General features: G+C 40.2%; 1 protein-coding gene across 1 annotated transcript in view; it reads left to right on the top strand.

Moving 5' to 3' along the window:
* Positions 1–14494, top strand: part of LOC111271765 (transient receptor potential-gamma protein) — a 32728-nt gene that overhangs the window by 10349 nt on the left and 7885 nt on the right. Inside the window, exons 6-13 of the mRNA XM_022852750.2 lie at positions 139–373; positions 2072–2224; positions 2708–2847; positions 3062–3330; positions 8587–8703; positions 10006–10201; positions 11261–11523; positions 14289–14434. Of these exons, the coding sequence (XP_022708485.2) occupies positions 139–373; positions 2072–2224; positions 2708–2847; positions 3062–3330; positions 8587–8703; positions 10006–10201; positions 11261–11523; positions 14289–14434 (1519 nt within the window). The remainder of the gene's footprint in view (positions 1–138; positions 374–2071; positions 2225–2707; positions 2848–3061; positions 3331–8586; positions 8704–10005; positions 10202–11260; positions 11524–14288; positions 14435–14494) is intronic.

Genomic DNA, 14494 nt, shown 5'->3' with positions numbered 1-14494 from the left:
TCGATAAATATAAAACACGTCAAAAAACGTCCTATATAAGAGACACCTGTTATCCTGAGGTAAGTACAATGGGAGCCAGCCCACGCGTTTTTTTCCTATCTATATTTCATAGGGTCCACTATTTCTGTCAAATTTCAGTTCTGTGCCCACCCGAATGTACAGCAGTTGTTAGCTTCGATCTGGTACGAGGGGCTTCCAGGATTCCGAAGGAAAAACATAGTTCTACAAATGATGGAAATTTTACGAATTGGTCTTTTATTCCCGATTTACTCCGTGGCCTATATTCTTGCGCCACGTTCCGAATTGGGACGAACGCTCCGGAAACCGTTTATCAAATTTATCTGCCATTCTGCCTCGTATATCACGTTCCTTTGTAAGTATCTTGCTTTCTCTTTTACTCACTATATATATATATATAACTCGTAAGGCATTTAGAAACAGAAAACCGATATGATGAAACAAAAGCATGAAATAAAGTGTGAACGTTGTGTGTTATGAGAACAGCCGGATTAATTATGATATAGCTATCTGTCTTCAGTTTATCACATCTTCTTCAAATCCTCTCATATATTCGTACATGGTATAGCTAATGCCCTAAAAGCCGAATGAAGACTTTTAGAAGCAGCGCCCAATAATACCACAGATATTCTATCTACGATAGAATCGTTACAAATGCAATATGGTTGATTGATAAAGTCCCAGTATTGCTTTGTAAGGTTACAGTTTGTGATTGAGTTTCCTATCGAATCTTGAAAATAATCTATCTTTAGGCCCCTGATAAAAACAGAGTTTAGTCTTTTGGATTAAATCGTGTCCCTGATAACTAAGAGATTGCCACATGGCGGTATTCGAGCAGGAAAGTAAAATGTGTATTTGCTGTTTTTATAAATTGATTGAAACTAATTAGTAGTTTTTACATGCTGGAGACGACGACAATTTACGCATAGCCATTTACAGTTATGTCGCATCATGTCAAAACTGATCTTCTAAGGACACTAAATACATACGTAATGAAAGTCTGCTCATTATTGGGGTTCCCTTATTTCTATGCACACATAATATATTATGTTTATGGGACTTGGTCTGGTAGGGGTGCAGCACTCGGCAGTCGAGTAGGGTCTAGTCAACGCCGAAATTTCCTGAGATTATCAGCAAGGAAATTGCATTCGTTGGTGCTCTCGTTGGACTGCTACGTAATAATCGTGGCGTCGGAAGGTGCAAATGTATCTAAATGCGATAGATAAGCGACGCAGGCTTCTGCCGATAGGACGGTCTTACATAGGGAAGCCTTACAGAGTTCAATCAAGTTAATCCGTTAAAAGCGTTGGCACAGGCATTCGAAAAGAATATAATTACTTATAGTTTATGACATGTGTTCTGTAATACAAAGCAAACTACAAGTTATTATACACCAAAGGCGACGCAAAGTACTAAAAAGACAAGAACCAGGATCGTAACGTAAAGCACATTTTGGTTTACTTATTTTTATGCAATATGCTCCGGTTATGGCCAGTAGCCTTTCACGTATAGCTAGCCCAGCCCTATGCTGCCTGCTATAATATAACATGGCTTTTGCATGGCTGGCTAAAAGCTAGATTTGCCCTGTCATGCGTCCTGACACCCTGTCAGCTCCGATTTGCGTCCACCATCAATCTGGTTCGTCGATTTTTTTTTATCTATGCTGTGGCTCTATCCAGGCTGTGCCATAATTATTATATAGCACGGAACAGTGCGGGGAGTGGGCCCGCCAGGCAACAATTCATAGAACAATAATTATTAAAAACAGGACTGCAGGAAGGACTTCCGCCGTTATTAAGGCGTATCGAAATGCTGTTATAATAGATTCAATATAGGTATCAACTGTATAGGATTTATCTCTCTCTTGTTGCACATATCTCAAATGCGTGCTTGCTATATTGGACAGTAAAAGCGTTATCGGTTACGTCAAAATGTGTACCCCCTTCCGTGCAGAGTTCAACTGCTGAGACTTTATTACTAACTGACACAGAGCGCATACCTACGCCACGCGGCGCTATTATATAATTTTGGTATCTGTTATTGTTTTTCTTAGTTTTGCTGATCCTTGCATCACAGCGAATTGAGACAGTGATGATAGAATGGTTTGGCACCGAAGAAATGAAGAAGGAAATGCGCGACGATATCACAACAAAACGGGGCGCTCCGCCCTCTATCGTTGAATGGATTATTCTTGCCTGGGTGTCAGGTACGGGTGCATGCGACATGTTATTAGCTCTGGTACACGTGAAATCAGTGATGTTTAAAAATCATGTCTGAGTATGCGCAAACTCATAGAAAGAATGAAATTCTGACGTTAGAAACTAACATGTAGTTCTATGGCAGGGCCTTTCAAGGAACTGCTTAGCGAATTTGCAATGGCAGCCAGCTTAGCCTTTGTTGTACAAAATGGAGGCGTTCATGTGTAGATCTTATCTTTTGGCCTAATGCATTCATTGAATACAATGGCTTCTTGACTGAAAGCTTTCCAGCTCGGTCATACGAGTTGTTTCGCAAAGGGTTTTTAAGTGTTTACAAGATTTCCGCTAGATAACAAAGCCCTAATTCGAACCAGTATGTTGAAATGAGTTGTGAACAACATTGTGTTAATTATACTATAGTAGTGATATTTGGTAACGTGTATTTATGTGCGCACTTATGTGACTCATGTGGTGTGGTCGTTACTGCTTAGGATTAATATGGAGCGAAATGAAGCAATTATGGGACCTCGGATTGATGGGGTACGTGAGCGATATGTGGAATATCATCGACTTCATCACCAACTCGCTTTACGTCGCCACTGTAGCACTGCGTCTCATCGCATATTTACAGGTCGGAAAAGTAATATGAAAGGCAATAAGCGTGAATTGAGGGCGCTATCAAATAGGCTCCGAAAGCGGTAATTTTTGTTTAGGCCACTCAGAGGACTGTGTATGCCAAACCAAGCTTTTTTCAACCTTTTTTTCGTGGAGACCAGTGGATACGCAGTAAAACAACGAGCTCTTAAATTTGAATATGTCGTATATGGAATAACCTTCTATTACAGGTGCAAAAGGAAATCGCGCAAAACACGGGAACGGCGTACCTGCCGCGCGAAAACTGGGACGCCTGGGACCCGATCCTGATCGCCGAGGGTTTGTTCGCGACAGCCAACATCTTCAGTTCTCTACGGCTAGTCTATATCTTCTCTGTGAACCCTCATTTGGGGCCCTTACAAATCTCTCTCGGTCGCATGGTCATTGACATTGTAAAATTTTTCTTCGTCTACACTCTCGTTCTATTTGCCTTCGCCTGCGGGATGAATCAACTTCTTTGGTGAGAAAATACCTCGATATTAGCTTGCGTATATTCTATACTAATTACATTCGTTAGCAGGTTCTATCAACATCCCTATAATTGCACATGCAGTTATTTAAATTGATTCATGTACAGTTGTCCGTCACCAACCACCGTTTCGAACATGCTCCTTTAACGTGCCCGCCATGTAAATCAAGAAAACGAACACTCCGTCAACAAGAAGGAGTACACAATACCGCCAAAAGCACTACTATTACAAATGAACGTACATCCAAGCCTGATTTCAGTTATCTTCTAGGGTCGTGCATAGCATTTGATTAGCATGCACTAGCGTGCTGGAGATGTGCTAGGATAAGTGTGGATTAGCGGCTTCCCTTAAAACCCCTCCAGCGCCCAATCTATAAACCAAAGGAAAACTTCAACAGTCGTCTTATTTACTAGTCACTAGCCTAAATGCTTTCGCAGCGCCTGACAGCGGCTGTTTTCTTTATGTTTGCGTAACACTGAGACAGATATAACAGCTCGAAGCAGCAGAAGCCGGCGCGCCTCTGAGACGCAATATCGGATTTCGTGACCATTGTTATTTAGCCGGTTGGCGATTTTCATGTGTTTATAAGCTGCATTGCCCTAATCGCGCGATGCTAGTCTAGCCGCGTTTGCTATGCTGTCCATGTAGATAATATCCAAGCACGGAATCTGCAGCGGGAGAGAATGGTCGATATCAGTCGGCTCCTTTGCATCGGAACGATAATTAAAGTTGTGGTACGCTGTGGTACGCTGTGGCCCAAATTCGAACCCGGCCGTAGACGCACGTACGCACGGTTCGTTTCGTGGTAGCTGCCGGCGTAGCCATCAATCTGATGGCGGTAAAACTCGAAATAAAAACCGAGATATATACGATAGTCTCTATGTAGAAAATTGCACGCGTCATTTTCGGGCATGCATTGAAGCTCAGTTGAGATATATTCGCCCATTTGGTCAGATATAATCCGTTTTACGCTTAGTCGGGTTGCCATAGACTACGACGCATGGATTCATTTACATTAGCAGACGTAATTAAATAGGGTATTATGTTAGGTGAACGCGTTTCGTTCGAGCGTAAATAAAGATAAAAGTGAAAATAATTGACTGCAGAATAACACCAGATGTTTAAATTGACTTATTTTCATGTTTAATTGTTGACTTTATTTCTTTAGTTATTTATGTTATTGTTTCGAAATAGATGTGCAAATATGAATTGTTTAGTTTAATTCAAATTTAAATAGACACTTAACAAATGTCGATAAATATTAAGCTGCCGTGTGGACGGAAAGTTTCGCCAACCGTGATGAAGGTTCGACATCTAGTTTAAAGGAAAAATTCTCATCTATCATATTTAATTCTAGTAATTAATGGCGTTCATTTTTAGACAAATAGGTATATATTAGGAGGGACTTTCATGTAAGCTCAGACAGACCTCCGGCGTTTATTAGCTAATTAAGAGAAAGAATTCATTTTTGACTCCGCTCATCATTAGCGTTTCCTTCATTTTTCGATGTCATAACTAATAGCCATTGCCTTATGATGTGCAAAAATGAATTTTTACATCTACTGTAACTCCTGTCGCCGGACATTGTTAGTGACCAATTAGCGCTTTGAAGAATAAGATGTCCTGTTCGTCTCTGTCAAGGTGTCGATTGATGAAGTACAGCGCACCGAATTTGAAACACAAGATCTGCTAAGCCAAAGGGCCAGAATCAAGATTCTTTTACGGTTTAGCTATCTATTTCAGTATAACTCTGAGTTCTTTCACTAAGATTCACAAAGCAAGGCGACTCTACAGAAGGATTACTTCAGCGATCTTTTTCTCGATGTGCCTGTTTCTCGACGGAAATAGATACGAGAAGCTAAGAGATTGTTTTTTATAATCTTCTAGCGGATCTGAATCCATATAGAATTGTTGTCGTTACAATTAGCACAGCGGTTTACCTGTTGGAACCTGTTGACCATCATATTGACATATCTTAACCTTATCGCAGAAACTTTTTGTATTTGAGGCGAGATAAACGCATTGAACTTATGCTATCTATTAACTAGCTCCGCGTCAGCTTCATAAATACTTTAACCTAAAATACGTTCGTCTACATAACGAAGGTGATGCAAATCATTAGGCTACTCTAAGATCTACATATCTAAATTTTTGAGACCTGTCTTCTAATGTCAGCTGGAATTTTTGGGTTTTTCGGAAAAAAATTAATGTGATTATATAAAGTACCGCGAGAAGATGACATAAATTATTATAAATGGAGCAACACCACTTGTTAATTAGGAATGTATAGAAGCTGGGAATACTATGGGGTTAAGCTGGGGCTGCTTAACCCGCTGAAATTTCAGTATAGGCTGACCTACGTGTGAAATCACTTGTCCGTGTTGTCGCTCACAAACCTAATCTGCAGCTGTTGTAAAATTCCCTCATGCTTTTAGCGCAATTTGATTCATCCGAAGGATGACGGCTGGCGGATTCCCAAATGTAAAATGGACGACATGTGAAGCCTACGCTTTTTTTTGTACGCACTTACATTAGATTTTTATTAGAATAATTGTTTCAGTGTCCTAATAGATCGTTAGACATTTTTTTTATGAACTGCGAACTAATTTTAAAAATTCCCTTGATGTATTTTAGCGGGAATATGCATAAAGTCATCTTCGAATTCACCCATTCTGATCACGATAGTTTTCCATCTTCAATAGTTTATGGCAGAGGAAACCATGCAGCCTAGGACGTAAAGAAATATACGTGGGTCTAACTAGCTCGCCGAGAAACCCATGAGTACGCGACGTGAAAGATAGAGATTGGCTGAGCGTAAAATATGCATAGCCTGTATCGTTATACATAGACTTCGTCAGAAAATGTTTGGTTGATTTAACAAAATCACTGACTAGTGCGATACAAGTTCTGTTTTATTGTTAACCGTGTGTCAGCCGAAAGCAGTGAAGGACGGACGTGCAAGAGCCTTCAGTAGGAATAGTGAAAAGCCTGCGACATGATGGCAGTAGCTAGTGTTCTACAAGATTGGCTTACTGATCCTATATATGCTGACAGGCATATACCGAAAAACGCTAATACTCCTAGCAGGGTAAGGCGGACCCAAATATCTAACCAGCTCCATCGTCGGAGTCAATTTCCCACCGTGATATTTATTATTCAATTAAATCATCTCAAATGACTTTTCGTCAGATTCAGACGCCGCCATAGTGGCTTGTGCTCTACACACACGCTTGAGACAGTCAGCCGCGGGTGCCAACAAAACATTTCAACTCTAAAAGCCACCTAAGTCGAGATTTCGATTTCTATTAACAAAATCTTCTCGATAATAATATCAACTCTGGGATTAGTTCTATAATCAATGAGATCAATAATATGAAGAAGTTCAAATGATTGATAAGGTCCAAAATCAGCAATTTGGCTCAAGATGATCAGAAATTAAATTATTGCAATATATATATGGGTATAAAAATAGGTCCCAACCATATGCAGTAACTTGATTATGACGTTCGCTATATGTTCGGTTAGGGTGATTCCTCTTCTACCAAGGGCTAAGAAATTTCTAATACGGCTCTTAAATTATTCGTCTGCTAGTATATTTTGCTTGTATTTATGTGTATAAAATAACAATTCAAATGTGTGTACAGTTTGTTAAATTTGCCCGCTATGTGAATTAACCTAGCCATCTACCTTCATTACTTCGCCTATCGCTTATACCTAAGCTATTCTCCACTGGCTCTCGTTATAGCAGAAACGCTATAACTTTCTAGACTAGGTCAATCAAAACGAATGAGTTCCTATAGTGCTCCAGTGATCCATAAACGTAGCACTATAAACCCCTGACAAATGCTGCCAAAGACGTACACGCTTTTTTCCTCTAAAAAAAGAGAGTAAAATTTTGTTATAAGAAAAACGTGCCCAAATATAATATCTGTTTCTAATTTTATTCCGTTTTGGCGGCTATTTATACGCGGCTTGTTAAAGCGGATTTTATAACATAACTATCTAGCGCCCCGGGCAGTATATAACAAGTTCCGTTTTTTTCCGTTCATTCCTTATCCTTGCAAATAATTTAACCAACTAGAGCATTGACTATTTCGGTTTTAACGAGAGTAATTTTTCGTGAAATATATAGCATTTTTGATTTTATTTTAAGATTTCCGTTATTCGTTCTGCTGTTATGATTTATATCATGAATAGTGGACGCATCTCTGGAACCGGTCCTTAAGATGAAACAACCATGGGACGAGATTCCGATATTTTATATTATAAAAAAATCAATATTTCAAAATGACAATTGATGTTTCGAAGGTAAATTTGGAAAAAAATATTTACCATTTAGAAGAAAATATACGTGCATTGAAAGTATCCGCATTTTTCCAGTTGTTTTCACCAGCGTACTTTCGTATCGGGAAAATTCATGGGGGACAATCATTTTATTACGGGATATTACCGAACTAATCGGGCTTAATGCTTCCGCTATGTTGTCTCGCTAGTGAAAATAATTAAACCCCCGTAGCTGTTAATCTAGAGAAACTTTAGTACGGTGTTGCAACAATGCTTAAGAACTGGGCATTTTTTATTATACATTGCACAACGCGTCGAAGAAGACATGAGTTTTTTTCCCTGTCTGAACAAATAATCATACAGTCATTTTACCATCAATATTTGCTGAGAAAATACAAGGGCAATGAAAGCCGTTCTTGCACGCTACAAAGCTTATTTAATCGTGTTTTTTTTTTCGCTGACGGCAGCGCAAGAATACAGTGCTTTTCTAGAATGTAAAGATATAGATCGGTCATAGAAAGGGTACAGACGGTTACATCACGCAGTGCACATATCGAAACTGTCTCTCCATGCAGACGCACACGCTAAACCCAAGTAGGCATGCACACTCACCCACACTTACGTGTACACACATCCCGCGCAGATACACCATGCAGACAGGCATATAAACATATGAAATAAGCAAACAGAGCCGCGCTCAAGGTCTGCTCTTTCCCGACCGTTAACTACCGTTGAGTGTTCAACAAGACGCAACGACACTGACTGCGCACGCTAATGTGGTTACGTTGGTCGACTCTCTTGATTACGTATCCATAAATGCTGCCCGCCTTTCTCTCTGCTCGCTAGTAAACGTGGTTAATTGCCTTGGGACGCTATTTTTTTTTGTTTCTTTGCTGTCTAACCGACCAGTTTAGGTGCTGACTTAATTCGTGGGACTCTTTACCTTCTGCTTGTTATCGCAGGTACTATGCTGATAACGAACGTCAGCTGTGCCAGACCCTTTCGGCTGGTAACGCGAGCCAACCCGTAGGCGGGAGGAGCGAATACGCTGTGTGCTTCACCTGGAGGCGCTTCTCCAAGTGAGTACCAGTAGCAATAACAACAGTTAAAGTTCCAGCAACTCTAATACGCTCAGTCCGTCTGCTTTCGGGAAGTTACCAAGGGTATGACAGTACCACGAAGCAAACAGCAGCGAAAACCTACAAACCTCTTACGTAGTCCGATTGGCTACAAGTATGCGCAGCGATTGTCCTGAAGACGGGCTGGTTTGTGATAAAAAAAAGTACTTGGTACATATACATGGCAAGGGCAGGGCGTGGCTGGTGGTACAGCTCTTTCATCAGGACATGAGAGCGCTGCAAAAACGTACAGCGGCGGAGCGAGGTCGATCGCCTGACTCGATTTGGGGTCATAGTGAAAGGGGAAAGGAAATAGAGAGATCTACTTACTTCAATGGTCAGTCGAAATTTCCGCCCTCGAAACTGAGTCCATTGGTTATGAAAGTAATAGAAGAGAAAAAAAAAAGCCTGCAATTATTATTATTCTAGCGTATCTGTATCATGGTACATTTATTCGTAAGTAATATATAGCAAGGGTTTTCCAACAGACCTACATATCTGTGGCGAAAACAATCCTTAAAGTATCACTATTCACATATTCATCCTGCGATTCCCGTGAGTCTTTAAAACGCCTGTCTTTTTAATGTAATCACACATTTTGTGGAGTACTTCTCCCGAATTTGTTGTCTGTTGAAGCAAATTAAGGGCTGACGAACACCCAGAGACGAGGCCAGTACCTCAAGTTGAAAATGAGGAACTATTTCATAGTCACAGAAGCAGTTACTTTTACAAAGAGCCCTGTTGTAAATACCGATCCTTGTTGATGTCATCGAATATGAACACACAAATACACAGCATATACGATTTTAATGTTCTCTGTGTTTTTTTTTTTAATTTTTCGCAATAATAACAAATTACCTGGTGGGGTATGCCCGTAGTTCTTGTCGGCGTAGATATTATCGCTCCATGTGCCACGACCATCTTTTTCTCTTTTCCAAAAATATATCGACTGCAGAGTCAATGTCCACGAAAAGATTTTCTATATTTGTCTATCTGATGCGATTAGCTAAGTAGTAACTGGTCTCTCTAGTTAACGCGTGCACCTAATACTGACCGGCTGTTTAACCGACTGACGTTAGCAGACGTCTTCGACCAAGTTGAAAGGTAGGTTTACATAGACTTCCCGGGAACTGTAACCAGCAAACTAATGCCAACTAGCGTCTAACTAGGCAGCTTTTCTGAAATGTTTTGATTTCACCGTGATCTATTGGCGGTGTGGCACTGACAAGAGTATTGTTCTTCTTTGTGTTGTCCTTCTTCCAGCCTTTTCGAATCATCCCAGACGCTATTCTGGGCAAGCTTTGGTCTGATCGACCTAAATAATTTCGAACTTGTGGGCATCCAGAGTTATACGCGCTTTTGGGGTCTACTAATGTTTGGTTGCTACTGCGTTATCAACGTAGTTGTGCTGCTCAATCTGCTTATCGCTATGATGAACCACTCGTATCAGATGATTTCCGTAAGTATTTTCTTCATTTGTACGTTATATACTATAATACGATTGTTGTAACTATTGTTGCAAAGTATATATCAATTGGTATTACGCTGAGTTGGGCTTTGTACTTGGATCAGAACCTTAGTTGTAAAAAATCGGCTAGATTATTGCAGCAAGCTTCTTGGCCCATTGCAGATTGTTAGTCTGATTAAATTATCCAGATGCGATTGCACGCAACTTTGTTTTTTTCCGAATCGCACGCAGCTCTCCTCAGAATGAAATTGCTTAAGAATTTTCAAATAAACTTGGACTTCTATCGTAATTAAGACTATTTACTCACCAATTAGGGATCTGATATGGAAGCTCGCTTAATGTTGAATGTTTCGGATATATTTTTACCCTGATATACAATAAGACGGAACGTTACAAGACGTACACAAAGTTCGCTTCCCACCGAACATTGTCTCGTTGCCAAACAGCACACCTTAAGCTGATAACTTACAAGTAACGTAAATCGACATGATAAAAGAAAGTACGTATCTATATAAAAAAAAACTTATTAATGAACAGCATATGCAGGGCCTCTTCTCTTTACACCAAATATCGTTGGCAACCGGTAAGTGTCATTGTGTCATCAATAAGCTGTTGTGTCCAGTATAATATATGGAGCTCAACAGAAAATATGGAACCGTGTTGCCTAAAGGAGACGTTAAAGATATTTATGCACATTGTGCAGTTCTTATGCGGCCGTCTACGCATCCTAAGCCTTTCAACATAGCAAAAACCGTCTTTCATGCACTTCTGCACAGTATATCATGCCGAATATGATTCCGTCGCTGTAGACCGTCACAGAGACGAAATAACTGCCACCAAACCTCTAAATAGAATTCTAACTGGCTCTGTTTGTCTAGACTCTATCAATCAAAGTGACTATGCAAATGAATAATCCAATCCAAAGCTAAAGAACAATATTTTTGGCCGCTCTTACTCACTGATTTGTGACATAAGTAAAAGGGCCGTCGCGATATTAGGTTCGTCTTCGTCTGTCTCGTTCATTCACCCGATCAGACTACCATTTCACAGGAACACGCGGACGTCGAGTGGAAATTTGCGCGTTGCAAGCTGTGGATGAGCTATTTTGAAGATGGCGGTACTGTGCCGCCCCCATTCAATATCATACCGACGCCTAAAAGTATTGGCTATCTGTGTTCATGGTTCTGGCGAAAATTCTGTGGCCACTCAAGGAGCGCCAAGAAGGAGCACCTTAAGACGATACGGCGGAAGGCTCGCCAGGCGAGCGAGCGCGATCTCAAATATCAGAGCATCATGAGGAATCTCGTAAGACGGTAGGCACACATGTTAGTTTTTGACAACGTTTTTTTTTTTTAGGAGCTATTATGCCAGCTGTTTCGGTGCGTGCGAGTGAGTCAACTGGTCAATAGAGCATGCATGCTCTTAAGCAGAAGGTAAATTGTTATTTTTGTTACATTTTATTTCTTAACTCCCTATAGAATCCCTATTTCAAGAATCGAGACGGTCACCCAACTTTAGTAAATAAACTATATCAATCGAACGACCCTGTGAAAATTTGATACACTAGAAAATGTCGATTTTATTATATAAAACTTATTCAGGAATTGTTTAAGTTAGAAATCTATGTGTTCACATCGTATATATTTTTTACTGTATATTAATATTGGTAAACCGGACCACACGTTATTTATTGTTATTTAGTTTATGACGGTACCAATAAATACGGTTTTTCTTCCGCCAACTTTCAATTAGGGGTGTCCCACAGTTTCCGGTTAGGACACGCCTGATAGTATTCCATAAGTGCTCGCTTCGTAACGAAGCATCCACCATATGTGTTTCTCTAGCTGGTATTGATATCACCTTTCCTCTTCTTACAGAAATCATCTGCTTGTGCCCGTCATTTTCACTCTCAGGTTCATATCCTTCGTGTCGTTCGTAGTTGCGTCTTTAGGAAGCTAATACATTTAACGAGTAGCCTTTAGTTGAGCCTCAAGTGGAGTAGGCAAGGAGAACTTTGTGGCATTTTCGTGCCATCAGTAACTGCACATGGCCACTCTGCTTTATCCGATAAGTTTACATTGTTCATTTGACATCTCTCACTGACTTATTATAATATTGTACTATGACAATAGGATGTCTAAAGTTGTTCAAAGGCCAAAAATCGGATCAATCTTTAGGTCATATAAGGTAGAACAATGATAGTTTTGATAAATACGTTTCTTTGATACTCATATATTGAAACCAACTCTTTGGAAACAGCCATATACGTGTTGTTCATGGTATAATGTGTAGAGTCGTTATCAACGAAAGGACGCGACACGTATCAATGAAACTCTTTAAAGGCCCAAAGAAGTGTCTGGCGGTACTAACCGGTCCTTTTTAGGCAACATTCCGCAATAATAAGTTCTCCTTATCACATATTGAGCTCGTTTTTACATCTAAAGCCTTGAGGTGTAATTACCTCCTCAGACTCCATCTGAATTTTTATTCTAAAAATAATTACACCAATAACGGATTGTTGCTTCGGCGACGGTCTGCTTGCCCAGTGCTTTCGCCATTCATCTCTCTAACGTTTTTACCGTCCATTTTCAAACGGTGTCTTTGCATTTAAACTCATTACTTTATAATGACGTCCAATGCGACCATACCATAGAGGTACCCAGGGATTATTATGCCTCCTCGCGATAATACCTTTTTTATAGATCGCAGAAATAAGAAGGTAATATATATTCGAATTTGAACGTTAACAAATATTGATTCTATATTGAAAATTCGAAATTTGTAAAATTTGGAAAAGGTAAAGAATGTCATGATCATTTTTCTTGTCAGGCCGCTCCGAATTGCTGGTGTTGGGTGTTCGGTCGCTAGGTTTAAGGTCACGTAATGATCCAGTTGTGAATCCATACATGACTTCGTTTCATACCGGGAACTAATTGTCTGATGGGGCGCGTTACTTAGTTGTTGTTCTATTGTTCATATTGAGTCCTCTAGCCTGTCAGGTTCTTGAAGCAGCGCTAAAGGGCGATATCGAAACCTGTTGTAGAATCGACGCGAAGCTTTAAAAAATCATAACGACTTCATATAAGTACTTAGCAAATGTTATCTGCTAACGCTGCCTAGATTAGAATTTGTATACATTTTTCGAACCTTAAATAGCTTTAGACATGCCAATGCATACAATGACAGAGTATTTTTTTCGCTAAATCTTCTTTTTTGTTCTTCTTCACGCATATCCCTAAGGCGGTTATAGGATATTCTATCATCTAGCAAAGCTTTTTTTAACTGTCAACCAAGATGTCTCATTCTGTACGTTCGTTTCATGGCCCGAAACGGACTTGAGTGAGCAAGTAGTACTGCAAGTGTTATTGAGAGCATTATAAAGGACTGAAGAGAGGAATACGGAAATCCTTGGACCATTGGGAATATGTCGACAGCGGAGCGCAGCTAAAGTTATGAGCACCAGAGGTCGTTTAAATGCTGGGAGATGAATAACAAGGGAAATGGTAACCGCAACGACACATACCTTTGGACTGCTTTGCCAAAGCAAGCAACGAATGGGTGGTAAACGGGATGTGCTATCCTGGCCGGGAGAAAATGTCAAGCCTGTGTGTTAACGAAGCTCTAAACAACGAGCTCACATGACACTTCGGATAACGCGTTGCACGTTTCGCTAAAAACAATTCGTTGAATAAGGAAATGATGATGAAGTCAATAAATTTCTTCGAGCACATCGAGCGTCACGATCGTGCCCCATGCTGTTTCACTTCTAGAAAGCTAAATACCTTTGGTAGCTTTTGATAGTATTAAACATTTGATCATGCGATGATACACCGCTGTTACGACAGATGTTTGTAAGTAGGGTGATGTTTGGCGGCTTGTTTTCGTTCGTCATATAGCTCGATAGAACCTTTGATCGGGGCAATTAACGCGGGAATTTGGAAGATGACGGGTCGGACTCGCTTACGCCTGCACTAGGCATAAGCAAACAGTGTACAAGCCGCCGGACAGTTAACTGATTGCTTTAATTGCGGTTTTGTTAAAATTGTTTTGATTATACGATATATTGGTGTCATTACAGATACGTTACAAGCGAACAGCGGCGTGCGGACAACCAAGGGGTGACCGAAGATGACGTAAACGAAATCAAACAAGAAATTTCCTCGTTTAGATATGAGCTCCTTGAAGTGCTCAAGACCAGCGGGTTCAATACTTCGATGGCGTCAGGTGAATACACTTCTTCTATACACCTTTCTAATATACTGTGTATGGTAATTGTACCATCTC

The sequence above is a fragment of the Varroa jacobsoni genome, unplaced genomic scaffold, assembly GCF_002532875.2.
Source record: "Varroa jacobsoni isolate VJ856 unplaced genomic scaffold, vjacob_1.0 scaffold_180, whole genome shotgun sequence".
In the NCBI taxonomy this organism is placed as follows: Eukaryota; Metazoa; Arthropoda; class Arachnida; order Mesostigmata; family Varroidae; genus Varroa; species Varroa jacobsoni.
The sequence above is the reverse complement of the archived record's forward strand: the minus strand, read 5'-3'. Positions and strand labels throughout refer to the sequence as shown.